Genomic DNA, 14,334 nt, shown 5'->3' with positions numbered 1-14,334 from the left:
AAGGAAGAAAGAAAGAAAGAAAGAAAGAAAGAAAGAAAGAAAGAAAGAAAGAAAGAAAGAAAGCAAGCAAGCTCCCAAGTTTCCTTACAATTATTAAGTACACATACAAAATTATCTCATACTTCATGGTTAGAAAAACAAACTTTATTTTTTTCTATTATCTATTTTTCCAAACCGTAAGGCATGTTCCTTTGTTCCCATTTCACCCAAAAGTCTATAAAGGCCACCCAGTCAGCAATAGAACAATTTTTTAAAAAAACACCAAGCCTTTTCCTTAATTTCTCCAAAGGGGTGGGGAAGTGTATATATAGATATATACAATATAAGTTATGGTGCAAGAAGCTGAAGTCTGAGATAAACCTCTGCTGAATGAACAAAAGGAATCACATTTCATTCATTTCATTAACAAGTTTAATATCTTCCAGTAACTGAAGAGGTTTTACTTCCAATGTCTGGATAAAGGCACTCCTCATAAAACTGAAGATTAAAAATGCAAACCATGTAAACATCAAGATTAAAATAAATAAAACTATCACGACAGAAATAATGGTTCCCTCCCCTCTTCTTTTTGAGTTTTCCTTGTTTAGACAATTACGTCTTGTAGTTTCATGGGAGGACATTTTGCAAAGGTTTGCTTTTAATTGGCTGTGGCTCAAGCCCTCCTGAGATCTGGTGGTGTAAGAAGCAGAGCCCATAAATAGATAAAGGTTATTTATGATCAAAATAAAGCCATTCCCACCATGTAACTAGCAGCCTTTCAGCACCCTTGCTTAAAATTGTCATGCTCAAAATGGGGGGGAAAAAGTCCTTGCTCAATTTATCAATTACTAAAGCTTTTTATTCCATGACGCTTCTGATCAGCCTATGTAAATCTATAGCTTACGTCATGTCCTTGAGCCCAGATATCTTCCAAAAACTAGGTTCGTGACATCAATTATGCTACCTGACTGTTGCCTGGAGCTCAAGGTGAATTTGCTGGCTTTATTAACTGTATCCACTCTTGTATGGGTGGTTTTGGTGTCAGAAATTACCATCTTATCGGTTTTTAAACGATGAAAAGAATTTTGGGGAGTGGAATTAAGCTGGCCACCCGCCAGGGTGTTAAAATTGTTTGACTCATTGACTGATTATCTGCTATCTAGTTGATTTCCATTCCTAACGCCCACATCAAAAACTTTGATGGTTTATAACCAATCAATTAATAAAAAAATGTTGAAAATAACATGACTATCCCAGTAATTAAAAAAAAAATCAATTCCCCAAAACTTGGCCCATCAAATAAGATTGCACATTAAAGGAAACGGGGAAAAATAATTGCCTGGAGGACTAAACTGATTCACACAGCCACGGTATGGACTTCATAGAGGACATAACTGGAGGACTAAGTTCTCAGTATCGACTCACAAAGAGATGTGCGAATGAAAAGCAAAATGTGTGTAGATTATCCTCTAGCTAGCCCAAAGTGGCCACGACTTTATGGCATAAAGAAACACATCCGTGAAGATTCATCATTAAAATATAAGTCAAGGGTAAGCACTCCAACTGGTTAGAGCAGCATTTCTCAAACTTAACAGTTTTAGGTTGGTAAACTTGGAATGTTTAGGGTAGAAAAGGGAACAGTATCTATGAAGTACAAACCACTTACAATCCATCCTTAAAAGACAGGCCACCAAAATGCAGCCATTTTGTTGATGTTGAGGTTCTGGAGGAGTAAAAACTAAAGGTTTTTTTTATTTTGGAGGTGGGGCCATGGATTTTTCATTCCTGCAATCCGTCGGCGTAGAAATAGTAGATGCAAACAGCTCATTTCAGTGAAGAATATTTTTACAACCCAAAGATGCTTGGTCAAAGATGCTAACTGGACTTCCGCCAGAACTGAAGAATCTTCTTGGGTGAGAAGCAGAACCTCTTCAAAGGAAAACAAAACAAGTCTGGCTGCCTCTTGAAAAAGAACCTTGGGGACAAGCACGATCTGGATGACTGAGAATCTCCACAAATATTTTTTTTACAAATGTACTTCAAAACGGTCACCTCTTTGTTTGCTTCCCTGCCTGCCCCCCCCCCCCCACTTTTTGTGCTCTAAAATTCACGACCTGCCCCATCGGGAAAAATGGGGATACAGCTTTTAAATACATTCATTTGAAATCACAGAAGTCGGCAACGCTGAAGAAAAAACTGATTTTCTTCTCCTGCACACTCTTGCTTCCAAACCCTCAGGCACGTTGATGTAGATTTTAGTGGGTGTGTATGTGTGTGTGTGTGTGGGGGGGGGGGGAGTTGGCCGAGCAAGTAACACCTTCTGCTCCCGATTCCATTTTATTTTTTGGAGAAAGTCAGTAGAAAGTGGCATAAATTTAGTCCTCGCAAATCTGATCCGAGTCTGCCTTTTTGTTTCCTTCCGGGGAGCTGCCCATCCCTACCCGATCTACCCACAATTTCTGTAAATCTACACACGTTCGTCAGTGTGAGAAAAGCACAGGAAAACAGATGCTTCCTCAGGATGCCAGAAAGAAATAAGAGAGATTCCAGGGGTGTGTTGCTCATTAGGCAGGCACCAGGAGAAGTGCAGGGCACGACTTGAGAATAAATAGGTGGTCTTCTGTCGTCGCTCCGACTTCTGCTGGGACATGCCCAAGTTCTACCCACGTCCTTCAGTTGCATTCTTTAGACTCCCCCCACCCACCCAACAGCACTTCGTTTGGTTTCTGCCCAGTCTCAGCACAGATTTTCCTTTCCCTGCAATGACAAGTTTTTGAAAATGTTTTCAATGCCCAGGAAGGATGATCAGAGCTGCCCGTTGAGGCTAATCTTGGCCACGGAGATGCTTTCTGTGTATTCGACCTCGCCCTTCTCGTAAATAATAAAGAGACAGTGATCGTCCGGCAGAGAATTACCCTCCAGGGTTGTCATGGAGGAATAGCCGCTGGAGCCTCTCCAGATCAGCAAGGGCTCTTTCCACCAAGAAGACCCGTTGGTGAAGCTCCAGCGTAGAGTCAGGTTGACCCCTGCAATGGAAAGGAAAGCATCCATAAAGCGGTTTACTTCAAAGAGTCTTGGTGGAGCAGTGGGCTAATGCCTCCTTAAGTAACACCAGCTGCCTGCAATTAGTGCAGGTTCGAGTCCCACCAGGCTCAAGGTTGACTCAGCCTTCCATCCTTCCCAGGTAGGTAAAATGAGGACCCAGATTGTTGGGGGCAAGAAGCTGACTTTGTAATAATGCCGCTTGGGGGGGGAAAGCCCTAATAAGCAGGCATATACATAGAATGAAGGCTATTGCTAAGCACATTGATTTGTGCTTTAAATTGTAAGCCGCCCTGAGTCTTTGGAGAAGGGCGGGATATAAATGGGATTTTTTAAAAAAAATGGTCACTAAGTGAACGGCTGCAAGTTGAGGACTACCTGTATTTCTCAGCGTTGCCAACGTTCAGGTCTGTGGACGTCAACTCCCAGAATTCCCCAGCCAGAGGGCTGGGAGTTGAAGTCCCCATATCTTAACAGTTGCCAGGGTTGAGAAACACTGGTTTAGCGATATCTGCATATATTAACAAGAGGTTCAATGGGTTAAACATTTCAGGGTCTCATAATTCTCTGGTGTCTCCCCACACCCACTGTTATTCTACATTCCTCTTGAAAAGTCTTCACCGGGATCCAGTCATTTCCAAGAATTTCAGGATCTGTTTACAGATTAAACTGTGAAAGTCAAAAGCCCCCTGTCTTCTGATAGCTAATCTGTCCTTGGGGTTTTAAGGTTATTCCTAGATAATTGCCTGAGCTTTTTTTCCTCCAGCTTTCCCTTAAAAATCCTATGACTTGTATCAATTTTGAAATAGTATTCTTACCACCTCATTTTTTCCCATCGAAATAATGATAACATTTTATCATCAAAATAACTCTATACCTTTCTCTATTTTTCTTATCTAATTTATCCAACATATCTACCACCACCACATCTTTATTCAAATGTTTGTTTTCCTTTAGAGAGGAAGACAAATCTGGGCTGGCAATACCTTTTTTAAGCATACCATCATCAAACTTTTCCTTTAACACGGCTCCCAACCCCAGAAGCATTCAGACGTAAAACCAAAGGCAGGTTAAAATTTGACCTGTTTCAGCCAGGTTGACCACATAAAACAGCTTTTAACTCCTGAAAAATGTGTTGAGACCAGCAAACTTTATTACAGTAGGCTCTTTCTTATTTAAGTCCGCAAAAGTGTTTGCTTTGATGAAAAAGCAAAGTGTAAAACAACCAACCCCAATATCCAAGGAAAAATCACACTCTCTGGAACAGCTAATACCTTCTTTTCTTCTGGCTTAATTTCTTGGTGATCAAGGTAATCTAGTTCAGAAAATGCTAGCTGACACCTGGCTGGCTGGCTTGTTAAGCTTGCTGTTTTACAACTGGAAAAATCTTTTAACTGCTGCAGACTGTGCTTTATTTAATGCAGTAGTGTTATAAATAATAATATCACCCAGACAATTTCATAGTACCTCCTAGTTGGATACATTTGCCCATGAATCTCTGGAAGATTCTGGGAGTCCCCTTCAACCAAAAGTTCTTTTTTAAAAAATTGGAACAGATTTTGAGGTATAGTTAAGTTTGTTTGTTTGTTTGTTTATTGGAAATACCTTTTGTATAGATCAGAGGTCTTCAAACTTGGCCCTTTTATGATTTGTGGACTTCAACTCCCAGAATTCCTCAGCCAGCATGCCTGGCTGAGGAATTCTGGGAGTTGAAGTCCACAAGTCATAAAAGGGCCAAGTTTGAAGACCCCTGGTATAGATCTTTCTTAAATATTTTGCCTCACTCAGCTCATCTAGTAAGCGAGAGATGGGGAACCACGGCCCTTTTATGACTTGTGGACCAACTCCCAGAATTCCTGAGCCAGCTATGCTGGCTGAGGAATTCTGGGAGTTGAAGTCCACAAGTCATAAAGGGGCCATGGTTCCCCAACTCTGTAGTAAGTCATCTTCTCCAGGCACTGAATCGCCATCCACCTTGGATAAGATGACTTAAACAGAATCTGATTTCACTGTTAAACCTTGGAGCCAAAACAACAGATGAAGACCATTACTGCATGAAGTTTAATAAATAATCCCTCATTGTCTCCTGTTTGTACTTCTTTTTTCCGCAATGTGTCCTGCTTCTAGTATGTAACCTGGTTTCTCTCTCCTTAACTGCTATGGATCTGATGCTCTGCTCATGTAGGACAGCCTGGCTTATTTGTGAGCACTTGCCTGAATTCTTCTATGTGCATATTTAGAGCAGTTTTCTCTTGTGAAGATAAAGTAGGTTACAAAGATCTCTTTGAAGACCCAGGACTATAAAGATCCCGCTCTTTCTCCGGAGTGGGCATCTTTATGGGCCAAAGTACAAAAAAGCAGATGATCAACAGTAGTCAAACATCAGATTATGAAACAGGCAAACTGCAGAAGGCTACAAGATAACAGCACTGCTGCTAGTTCAGTCAGCGCCGTAGAGGGCCATGAAGATGGTCTTGAAAGCCTGAAAATGCCTTTTCTTCTTCTTTAAAATGCTTTTTCTTTTCTTTTCTTTTTGTTCCAGGACCCCTGTGAAATCGCTTTAAAATAAATCCTTATCTATCTTTAGATGTTAGTGATATAGTTGATTTCATGTTTCACCTTAGCTATATTTAGTTATCTTCCCGTATTATGCTGCAGATTTACAGAAGCTTCTGTTATTATTCTACAGTTTTACCTAAGCTATTTAAATCTCTATTCACCTTTGCCATTAACAGGCTAATCTTACAATTTCAGTGGTATTGGTAATGATTTTACACGCAGCGCTAGTGACCTGAATTTTAGTCGATTTTTAGAGTTTACAAGTTAAATTATGCCCATAATTGGACAGCAGTAATTTTATTCTGCCCTGTGAACCGCCCTGAGTCCTCAGGGAGAAGGGCGGTATACAAATATTATTAAATTAAATTAAAATTAAATTAAAAATTATTCTTCAGTATTAGGTTGTCCATGATGATTTCTTACCTGCCATTTTGGATGTACTGTGATTAATATTATTGTTATGTAATGAACCTTTTCGTTCAGAAGCTCTTTATTATAATGCTCTGACTAAATGTACTATCTTCTGGCATAATTTCACATCTTTGTACTGTGTTTAGTTATAAGTACACAACAAACAAAACTATTACAGCTATTACAGCTATGAAAATTTGTTCCTGACAGTTGCAGACCTTTCATCGTGTATGGGGAGAATCAGCAAAAACATTTCCCACCCCACCAGTTTGAGTGAATTTGGCCAATTGTGGTTTAATACACTAAGGCAGCCCCCCCCCGCCCCCGAGCCGTGGACTAGTACTGGGCTGAGGCATACCAGCAACCGGTCCACACAAACAAGCAAAGCCCCATTCACGGGATGCAGGCAGGACATGAAACCACGCCCCCTGAGGTCCACGGAAAAACCTCTTTCCACAGAACCGGTCCCTGGTGCCCAAAAGGTTGGGGACCTCTGCATTAAGGTCAAGCAAACAGTAGCACTGTGCAACTTGTACACCCAAGTGCAAATACATAAACAGAGAGAGAGAGAGAGAGAGACAATCCCAATATTTTGATTTTTTTTTTTTTTTACTCACGCAACTGACGATGGGCTGGATTTGTGAAGAAAACCAGACCAGATTTGACAAGAGCCCCCGCAGCCACTGCAGGATCCACTAAACGCTCGTCAAATCTCACGTTCTCCAGCGGAAGGGTGTCACAGCCATCGTAACTGCGGACCACGATGCGACATCTGCAGTGGTAGAAATTCTCATTTCTGGCGTTCACCACCACGGAGCCATCCGGTAGCTCATAGGGCTGTTAGGAAAGGAGACCGGTGAAGCTGAGAAGATTTGGGATAAGCGATAACGTTCTCTCTTTCCTGTATATTTGGGCAGAGTCTCACACTTTCTACTGCCACGCTTTGTGAGTCGCAGTGACTAGGCTCACGTTTTTTAAAGCTAAATGATTACTACACAGAACACATGAGCCTGCCAATGAAATAAAGGTGATTTGGGATAAAACACCAGTACTCTTTCTCTCCTCGTTTGGGTAAGATCTCACACTTTCCATTGCCAGTTTGTTTAAACCATCCAAGGTCATGCTCCAGAAATCTTAACTGTAATTTAATTACCCAAATTTAATAATTTAATTTAATAATTTAATTTGTATACCGCCCTTCTCCTGAAGGACTCAGGGCGGTGAACAGGGCAATGAGCTGCCAAGAGGCGGCCTTGACAAGATGGCCGACATGTAAGTTTAACAAACAAACAAATCTGTCTGGATTACAGGTAGTCCTTGACTTACAACCACAATTTACCCGACATGTCTGTTGCTAAGCAAGACAGCTCTTAAGTGAATTTTGCCCCATTTTACAACCTTTCTTTGCCACAGTTGTTAAATGAATCATCGCCGTTGTTAAGTTAGTGACAGGGCTGTAAACTGAATCTGGCTTCCCCATTGACTTCGCTTGCACAAAAAGCAAAGTCACATGACCCCAAGAACACTGCAACCGTCATGAGTACAGGCCAGTTGGTTAGTCTGAATTTTGATCACATGACCATGGGTATACCGCTAGGTCGTAAGTGTGAAAAACAGCCGTAAGTCATTTTTTTCAGTGCTGAATGGTCACTAAAAAATGATTGTAAGTCGAGGACTACCTGTACATAGGATTCTGGGATGTCTGTGGCTAAAGTTATAAAATACAGTACAGGTAGTCCTCAACATATGACCACAGAAAGCAAAAATTCTGTTGCGAAGTGAGAAATTTGTTAAGTGAGTTTTGCCCCATTTTGCAACTTTCCTTGCCACATTTGTTAAGTGAATCGCTGTGGTTCTTAAATTAGTAACGGGGTTGTAAAGTGAATCTGGCTTCCCCATTGACTTTGCTTGCACAAAAAAATGGTCACATGAACCCAAGGACACTGCAACCGTCATAAATATGAACATCCGAATTTTGCAAGCATCTGAATTTTGATCACATGACCACGGGGATGCTGCAATGGTCTTAAGTGTGAAAAATGGTCATGAGTCACTTTTTTCAATGCTGCTGTAGCTTCGAATGGTCACTAAATGAATGTTGAAAGTCATGGAATACCTGTAGATAGAAAAATTGGCATATGCTGTCAACATGTGTCACTATAGTATTGGCAAGGTCATTAGGACTGAGTCCACGTCTCCAGAGCCATTTGGAAAAAGAAGAGATGCCCGTGTATCAGTCCCATGAAACAGCTGAGGCATCACATCAAAATAAAATAAAATAAAATAAAATAAAATAAAATAAAATAAAATAATAATAATAATAATAATAATAATAATAATAATAAATAATAGAAAATGTGCTATATTATCCATGCAACGAGGAAAAATGGGAAAAATAGAAGGAATATAACTGGGAAATGGAAGTGTTATGAAAGCACTACCAAAGGATACCTAGGCATATTGGAAGCAGATAACATCTTGAATGGAAAAGTCAAAGAGTTAACACAAAAGGAATACATCAGAAGAGTCCACAAAATACTAAAAATCAAAGCTGAATAGTGGAAATATAATTAAAGCCATTAATACATGGGCAGTCCCAGTGATACGCTACCCAGCTGGAATTATCAACTGGACATTGGCTGAATTGTAACACCTAGACCGGAAAACGCGTAAACTTTTGAACATGCACAGACCGGAAAACGTGTAAACTTTTGAACATGTACATCCACGAAGTGACATTGACAGATTGTACCTGCCAAGAAGAATAGGGGGCAGAGGGCTACTGCAAATCCACCAAACTGTAGAAGAAGAAAAATGAAGTTTGAATGACTATGTGAATCAAAGTACAGAAAAATTGCTGCAGGCTGTGAAAACAGAGAACATTATCAAAATAAGAGAAACAAAGGCAGAATATAAGGAAAAACGGCTGGATGATAGATTAAATAGATGGAAAGCCAAAGCTTTGCATGGACAACATTTGTAAAACATTGAAGGAAAATGTGATAACAACTTGACATGGGCATGGCTTAAGATGGGAACCATCAAGAAAGAAACGGAAGGCTTAATACTGGCTGCTCAAGAACAAGCACTACAAACTAATGCCATGAAAGCGAAGATACTAAAATCTACTGACAATCCAAATTGCTGACTTTGCAACAACAAAGTTGAAACTGTTTCACATTTAATATGTGAGTTCAGCAAAATCACGCAAACTGATTACAAAGCTAGACATGACCGAGTTGCTAAACTAATCCACTGGGCATTGTGTAAAAAATACGACTTGCCTGTGTCCGAAAAGTCGTGGGAACATAGGGTGGAAAAAGTTGTCGAGAATGAGAGGGTGAAGATCTTGTGGGACTTCCGAATACAGACATATCGCCATTTGGAACACAACATGCCAGATATCACAGTTGTAGAGAACCAAAGCATACAGTTGATTGATATCGCTGTACCAGGAGATGCCAGAGTCGAAGAAAAAGAACTGGAAAATATTACGAAATACCGCGCCCTGGCCATCGAAAATGTGCGATTATGGATGAAACGTGTAACAGTGATGATACCCGTTGTCATCGGGGCACTGGGAACTATGTCCAAAAACTTGGCAAAACAAATCAAGAAATTGCAGCTTCCTGCAATAACTCCAGCAAAGCTACAAAAAAACTGCGCTACTTGGAACATCTTACATTTTAAGGAGATACCTGGTTGATACCTAGGATGCTGGCAGCAACCTGTGTCAACCATTAGTGCCAGTCAATTTGAGTGTTCAGTTGACAGAGTTTCATGTTTTATGAATAAAAGTTTTATAATAATAATAATAAAGTTGGAAGAGACTTTGGAGGTCATCTAGTCCAACCCCCTGCTGAGGCAGGAAACCCTATACCATTTCAGGCAAATGGCTGTCCAGTCTCTTCTTAAAAACTTCCAGTGTTGGAGCATTCACCACCTCTGGAGGTAGGTTGTTCCACTGGTTAATTGTTCTGTCAGGAAGTTTCTCCTTAGTTCCAGGTTGCTTCTCTCCTTGATGAGTTTCCATCCGTTGCTTCTTGTCTTGCCTTCGGGAGCTTTGGAGAACAGCTTGACTCCCTCTTCTTTGTGGCAGCTCCTGAGATATTAGTAGTGCATATGCACTCCACGATTTGGCCTAAGTCCCCAGCCTGCCAAATTCTAGGGCAGAGGTTTTCAAACTTGGTCCTTTTATGACTCATAGACTTCAACTCCCAGAATTCCTCAGCCAGGTATGCTGGCTGAGGAATTCTGGGAGTTGAAGTCCATGAGTCATAAAAGGGCCAAGTTTGAAGACCCCTGTTCTAGGGACTCTCTTACAGTAATCTCCAATCTATCCTCGTATGGCATCCTTTCTGAGTCCTCCTAAACTCGCTGGGATGAAATTCTGAATGAATTTATACAGGATTACGTTGCCTGGGTTTCATGATCCTTTTCTGGAAATATGAAGAAGTCCAGTTTCCCTCTCTCTTTTAAATCCATTTAAAATGTAGAGAACTTACTAACTTTCCGTTTAACGGGAATCCTCAGGAATCCTACAACTACAGTATAACCTGAGATAATCTGGTGCAATATTTAGAATACTGCAATTCTAAAAGGAATGTAGAACTGACCCTGGGAAAATGTAAAAGTGCTGATCAGAAAGGAAGGGATTGAGCTGGGAAGGAAGGAAGGAAGGAAGGAAGGAAGGAATAACAATAGCACTTAGACATATACCGCTTCACAGTGCTTTACAGCACTCTCTAAGCGATTATATAATACATAGCACCACATAGGAGGAGGGAGGGAGAGAGGGAGGGAGGGAGGGCGGGAGGGAAGGAAGGAAGGAAGGAAGGAAGGAAGGAAGGAAGGAAGGAAGGAAGGAAGGAAGGAAGGAAGGGATGACACAGTCCACAGATTGAAGGAAGTGTGAGGCAGAAACTCAAAACAACTCACCTTGATTTTATTTCCTAAGAGGGGACACAGAGACATTTGTTTAGGGCTTTCAAGATTACTGACGTATTCCTCACAACAATAAAATAGCATTTCTGAAATTCCTGCAATGTCTGTTTCTTGACTTAGGCCTAGCTTGAAGAGCTGAAAATAATCCTGAAAACCTGTCCCGAAGTCTTTGTCCTGTCCCTCCTTATAGCAAGCTTGAAGAACAAGTTATGCAGGTCAGAGTCTGAAGAAAATCACGAGAAACAAACACTAGCCCTGCCTTGATTAATGTTTCTGTCACATGATTCTCTTCAATCTCTAATCTGGTAATTTGCTCTCCAAGTTCTTCCTTAATAGCTTGCTCAGTGGTTCTCTCATATTTTCCCCAAAGCTGTGTATAAATGTCCACCATCTACAAACAATGTTCTAAACCAGTGCCTTCTTCTTGAGACATCATACCCAAATAGCCAAGTTTCGACCGTCACAGTTATACTGACCTGGCATTCATCAGGATTAAAGTCACTGTAATTCTTCTGCATTCCGTAAGGGATGCCATGCAAGGGCTGTCTCCCGTAATACCAGGTCATGCCGTGGTCATCACTGAGGAGGCAGGAGATCCCGTCCAGCTTTAAAGTCCCATGACCACAAACGATCAAGCGTCCCTTCTTGGGCTCGTAGCGTTTCTGCAAACCAGGACAGATTGGTTAATGGGGTGGAATATAGCGGACTGGATCCCCAAAGTGGGAAGAGGTGCATTTTCAGAGGAATAACAGACAGTCCAGACACGTTGTGTGAGAGAAAAGGGTGAAGACATCAACTCTCTAACTCTCAGGCATGAACAACCAGATCCACACATGAGTTCAGTTAGCTACTTTATTGCTCTTCCCTGTAACCCAGGACTCTTCTCCTGGATAAGGTTCAACGGCATTCAGGGGGAGTGTCTGACCTTGCCCACTTGTGCCTATGTAGAAATTCCAGACTAATTCCCCACTTGATGCCTTCCCCCTGGCTCAGCCAGTCTCTCTCTGACACTAATATTCTCAGAGTAGATGCTTGATGTAGATAGCGGAGTGGTTCAGTTTGACAAGATTCTCTGTGTATGTATGGAGCAATAAAGAACTCTGCTTGGAAGCAACACCGTCTGTCTTCTCTGGTTTACTGGGCACGACAGCTAGGAATGTGAGCACTTAATTGCTATTTCCTTTAGCACCGCACTGCACTGCACTGCTTCTCCCCTTTCTCAAAAGAGAAAGGGAAGGGCGCACCTCATTCTTCCATGAAAATGCTGCCTCTGCTTAAGATTGGGGGAAGGCTTTTTTCAACCGCTGATCTGGGATGGCCTTTCTCCCCCCCCCCACTCCATTGCAACAGATTCTACTTAACTCCAGCTGTTCCTTTGGCAGAAGTTTAACACGGTGCAACTTACTACCAGAGAGTGTTTTTATGTGACATTTTAAAAATATGCCCTTCACCCAGTGAGCTGCGCATTGCAATGGTCTCGCAATCACTTTGACAGGTTCTTCTTAGGAATGAAACAGGCCACAGACAAGAAGTAAACTTTATTTTCTTTTTGCTGCAAGGGAGCTTTCGTTGCTCTGCAAACCAAACTGAAGGTTTATCTCTTTACTTCTAGATTTCTGTAACTGGGCTTCATTTCTTATTTCTACATGATCTCCGGTTTTCCAGCTTTTTAAAATTTCTATACTTGCAGCTTATTTTATTTTTTTGTATGCTTAATCTATTTAATGCCACATCTGTACCTTATTTCTATAAACTCTTTGTGTGTGTGTGTGTGTGTGTGTGTGTGTGAGAGAGAGAGAGAGAGAGAGAGAGAGAGAGAGGTGTATACATATATGAAGGGATAAATGTTATTTCTACATAAATTATACATCAGTGCCTGATTTCTGTAGATGCTCATGTCCATATCTTATATCTGGAGACTTCTATGGATTCTGTTATCACGCCCACATTTCTTATGAGTATCTTTTTCTCGTCTCCTCCAACAATTAGAACTGGATTACCTATGCCTTATTAATGATTAGTCTTCTTGGAATATGGTTAAACATATTCCGGATATGGATGGATAGCTTTCTACCAGGTATAACGTAGTAGTTGGTGCTGGAGAAGACTCTTGAGCAGACATGTCAAACACAAGGCCTGGAGGCCAGATCCGGCCTACGAAGTGGTTTGATGCAGCCCGCGAAGTCATCCTGGAAACAGTGAGGGAACGGCCCCCGCTGCCTTGGCCCTGGCCCAGAGACCCTCAGATCTGTCCCACTCCTGCCCAGGCCCCCATAGGCACCCTTGATGCGAACGATGTAGAGCTGGCCACACCCACCCAATAGGCCATATGCACTCCAGCCACACCCACCCAGTAGGCCACGCCCACCCCGGCCATACCCACCCGGCCCCCTGAGGGCAACCACAATGCTGATGTGGCCCTCAATGAAATTGAGCTTGACACCCCTGCTCTTGAGAGTCCCTTGTACTGTAAGGAGATCAAATCAGTAAATCCTAATGGAAATTAACCCTGACTGTCCTTTGGAAGGACAGCTGCTGAATCTCAAATACTTTGGCCACCAAGTTAGAAGAGAGGACTCACTGGAAAAGACCCTGATGTTAAGAAAGATGGAAGACAAAAGGGGGAGGGGACAGCAGGGGATGAGACAGTTAGAGAGTGTCATTGATGCAATGAACATGAATCTGGACAAGCTCTAGGAGACAGTGGAGGACAGTGGAGCCTCGCATACAATGGTCCATGGGGTTATGAGCAGTCAGACACAACTTAGCGACTGAACAAAAATAACATAGGGTAGCAGTAGCTTTTCACAGTAGACAAAGCATTAGAGTAGCCAGTTTCCAAGACCCTTTCCAAAATGACATTCTACGATTCGTGATTCTATGAGTTCAAGAAATTACGTAATTGACAGACATTTCCATAATATAGATCCGGGATGCCCAACCGGTGGGCTATGGCCCACTATTAGACTGTGAGGGGTTTTCAACCAAGCCACAGAAACGCACGCACATCCTCAATTGCACAAGCAGCGGCTGAGCGCGCATGCGCTTCATTTTAAGTGAAGGGTTGTCCTGCGTGCATGGGGCTTGCGCAAATGGAGCTGCATGAACATGTGTGCGCTTGCCAGCCACTTGCACGAAACCATCCCCTCTGCCTCCCCAGTCTGCAAAGACGGAAATGCTGGAGAACTCTGATATAGATGGCCATGAAGTTAAGCATTTACTTTTAATCACAGGAGGGGATTAACCCAAGTATTAACTCTGTGTTTTAGAGTTAAGATCAAGCCTGGGTTAAATAAAGAAGACGGAGGTTGTACAGAGTCCTGACAATCCACCCAAACACCCGTCCCCAGGCCTGTGTGCTTTTCCATATTGCAACCTGAGGATGGCGTGTGGGGATGA

At 42.0% G+C, this 14,334-nt stretch overlaps 1 protein-coding gene across 1 annotated transcript in view; it reads right to left on the bottom strand.

Moving 5' to 3' along the window:
• Positions 1-128: 128 nt before the first annotated feature.
• The window catches only part of NEU1 (neuraminidase 1), a 30,578-nt gene continuing 16,372 nt past the window's right edge, over positions 129-14,334 (bottom strand). Inside the window, exons 4-6 of the mRNA XM_083352633.1 lie at positions 11,412-11,597; positions 6,609-6,828; positions 129-3,005 (exon numbers count right to left, since the gene is read on the bottom strand). Of these exons, the coding sequence (XP_083208759.1) occupies positions 2,785-3,005; positions 6,609-6,828; positions 11,412-11,597 (627 nt within the window). The 3' untranslated portion in view covers positions 129-2,784. The remainder of the gene's footprint in view (positions 3,006-6,608; positions 6,829-11,411; positions 11,598-14,334) is intronic.

This window comes from Vipera ursinii, assembly GCF_947247035.1.
Source record: "Vipera ursinii genome assembly, chromosome: 2".
NCBI lineage: Eukaryota > Metazoa > Chordata > Lepidosauria > Squamata > Viperidae > Vipera > Vipera ursinii.
The sequence above is the reverse complement of the archived record's forward strand: the minus strand, read 5'-3'. Positions and strand labels throughout refer to the sequence as shown.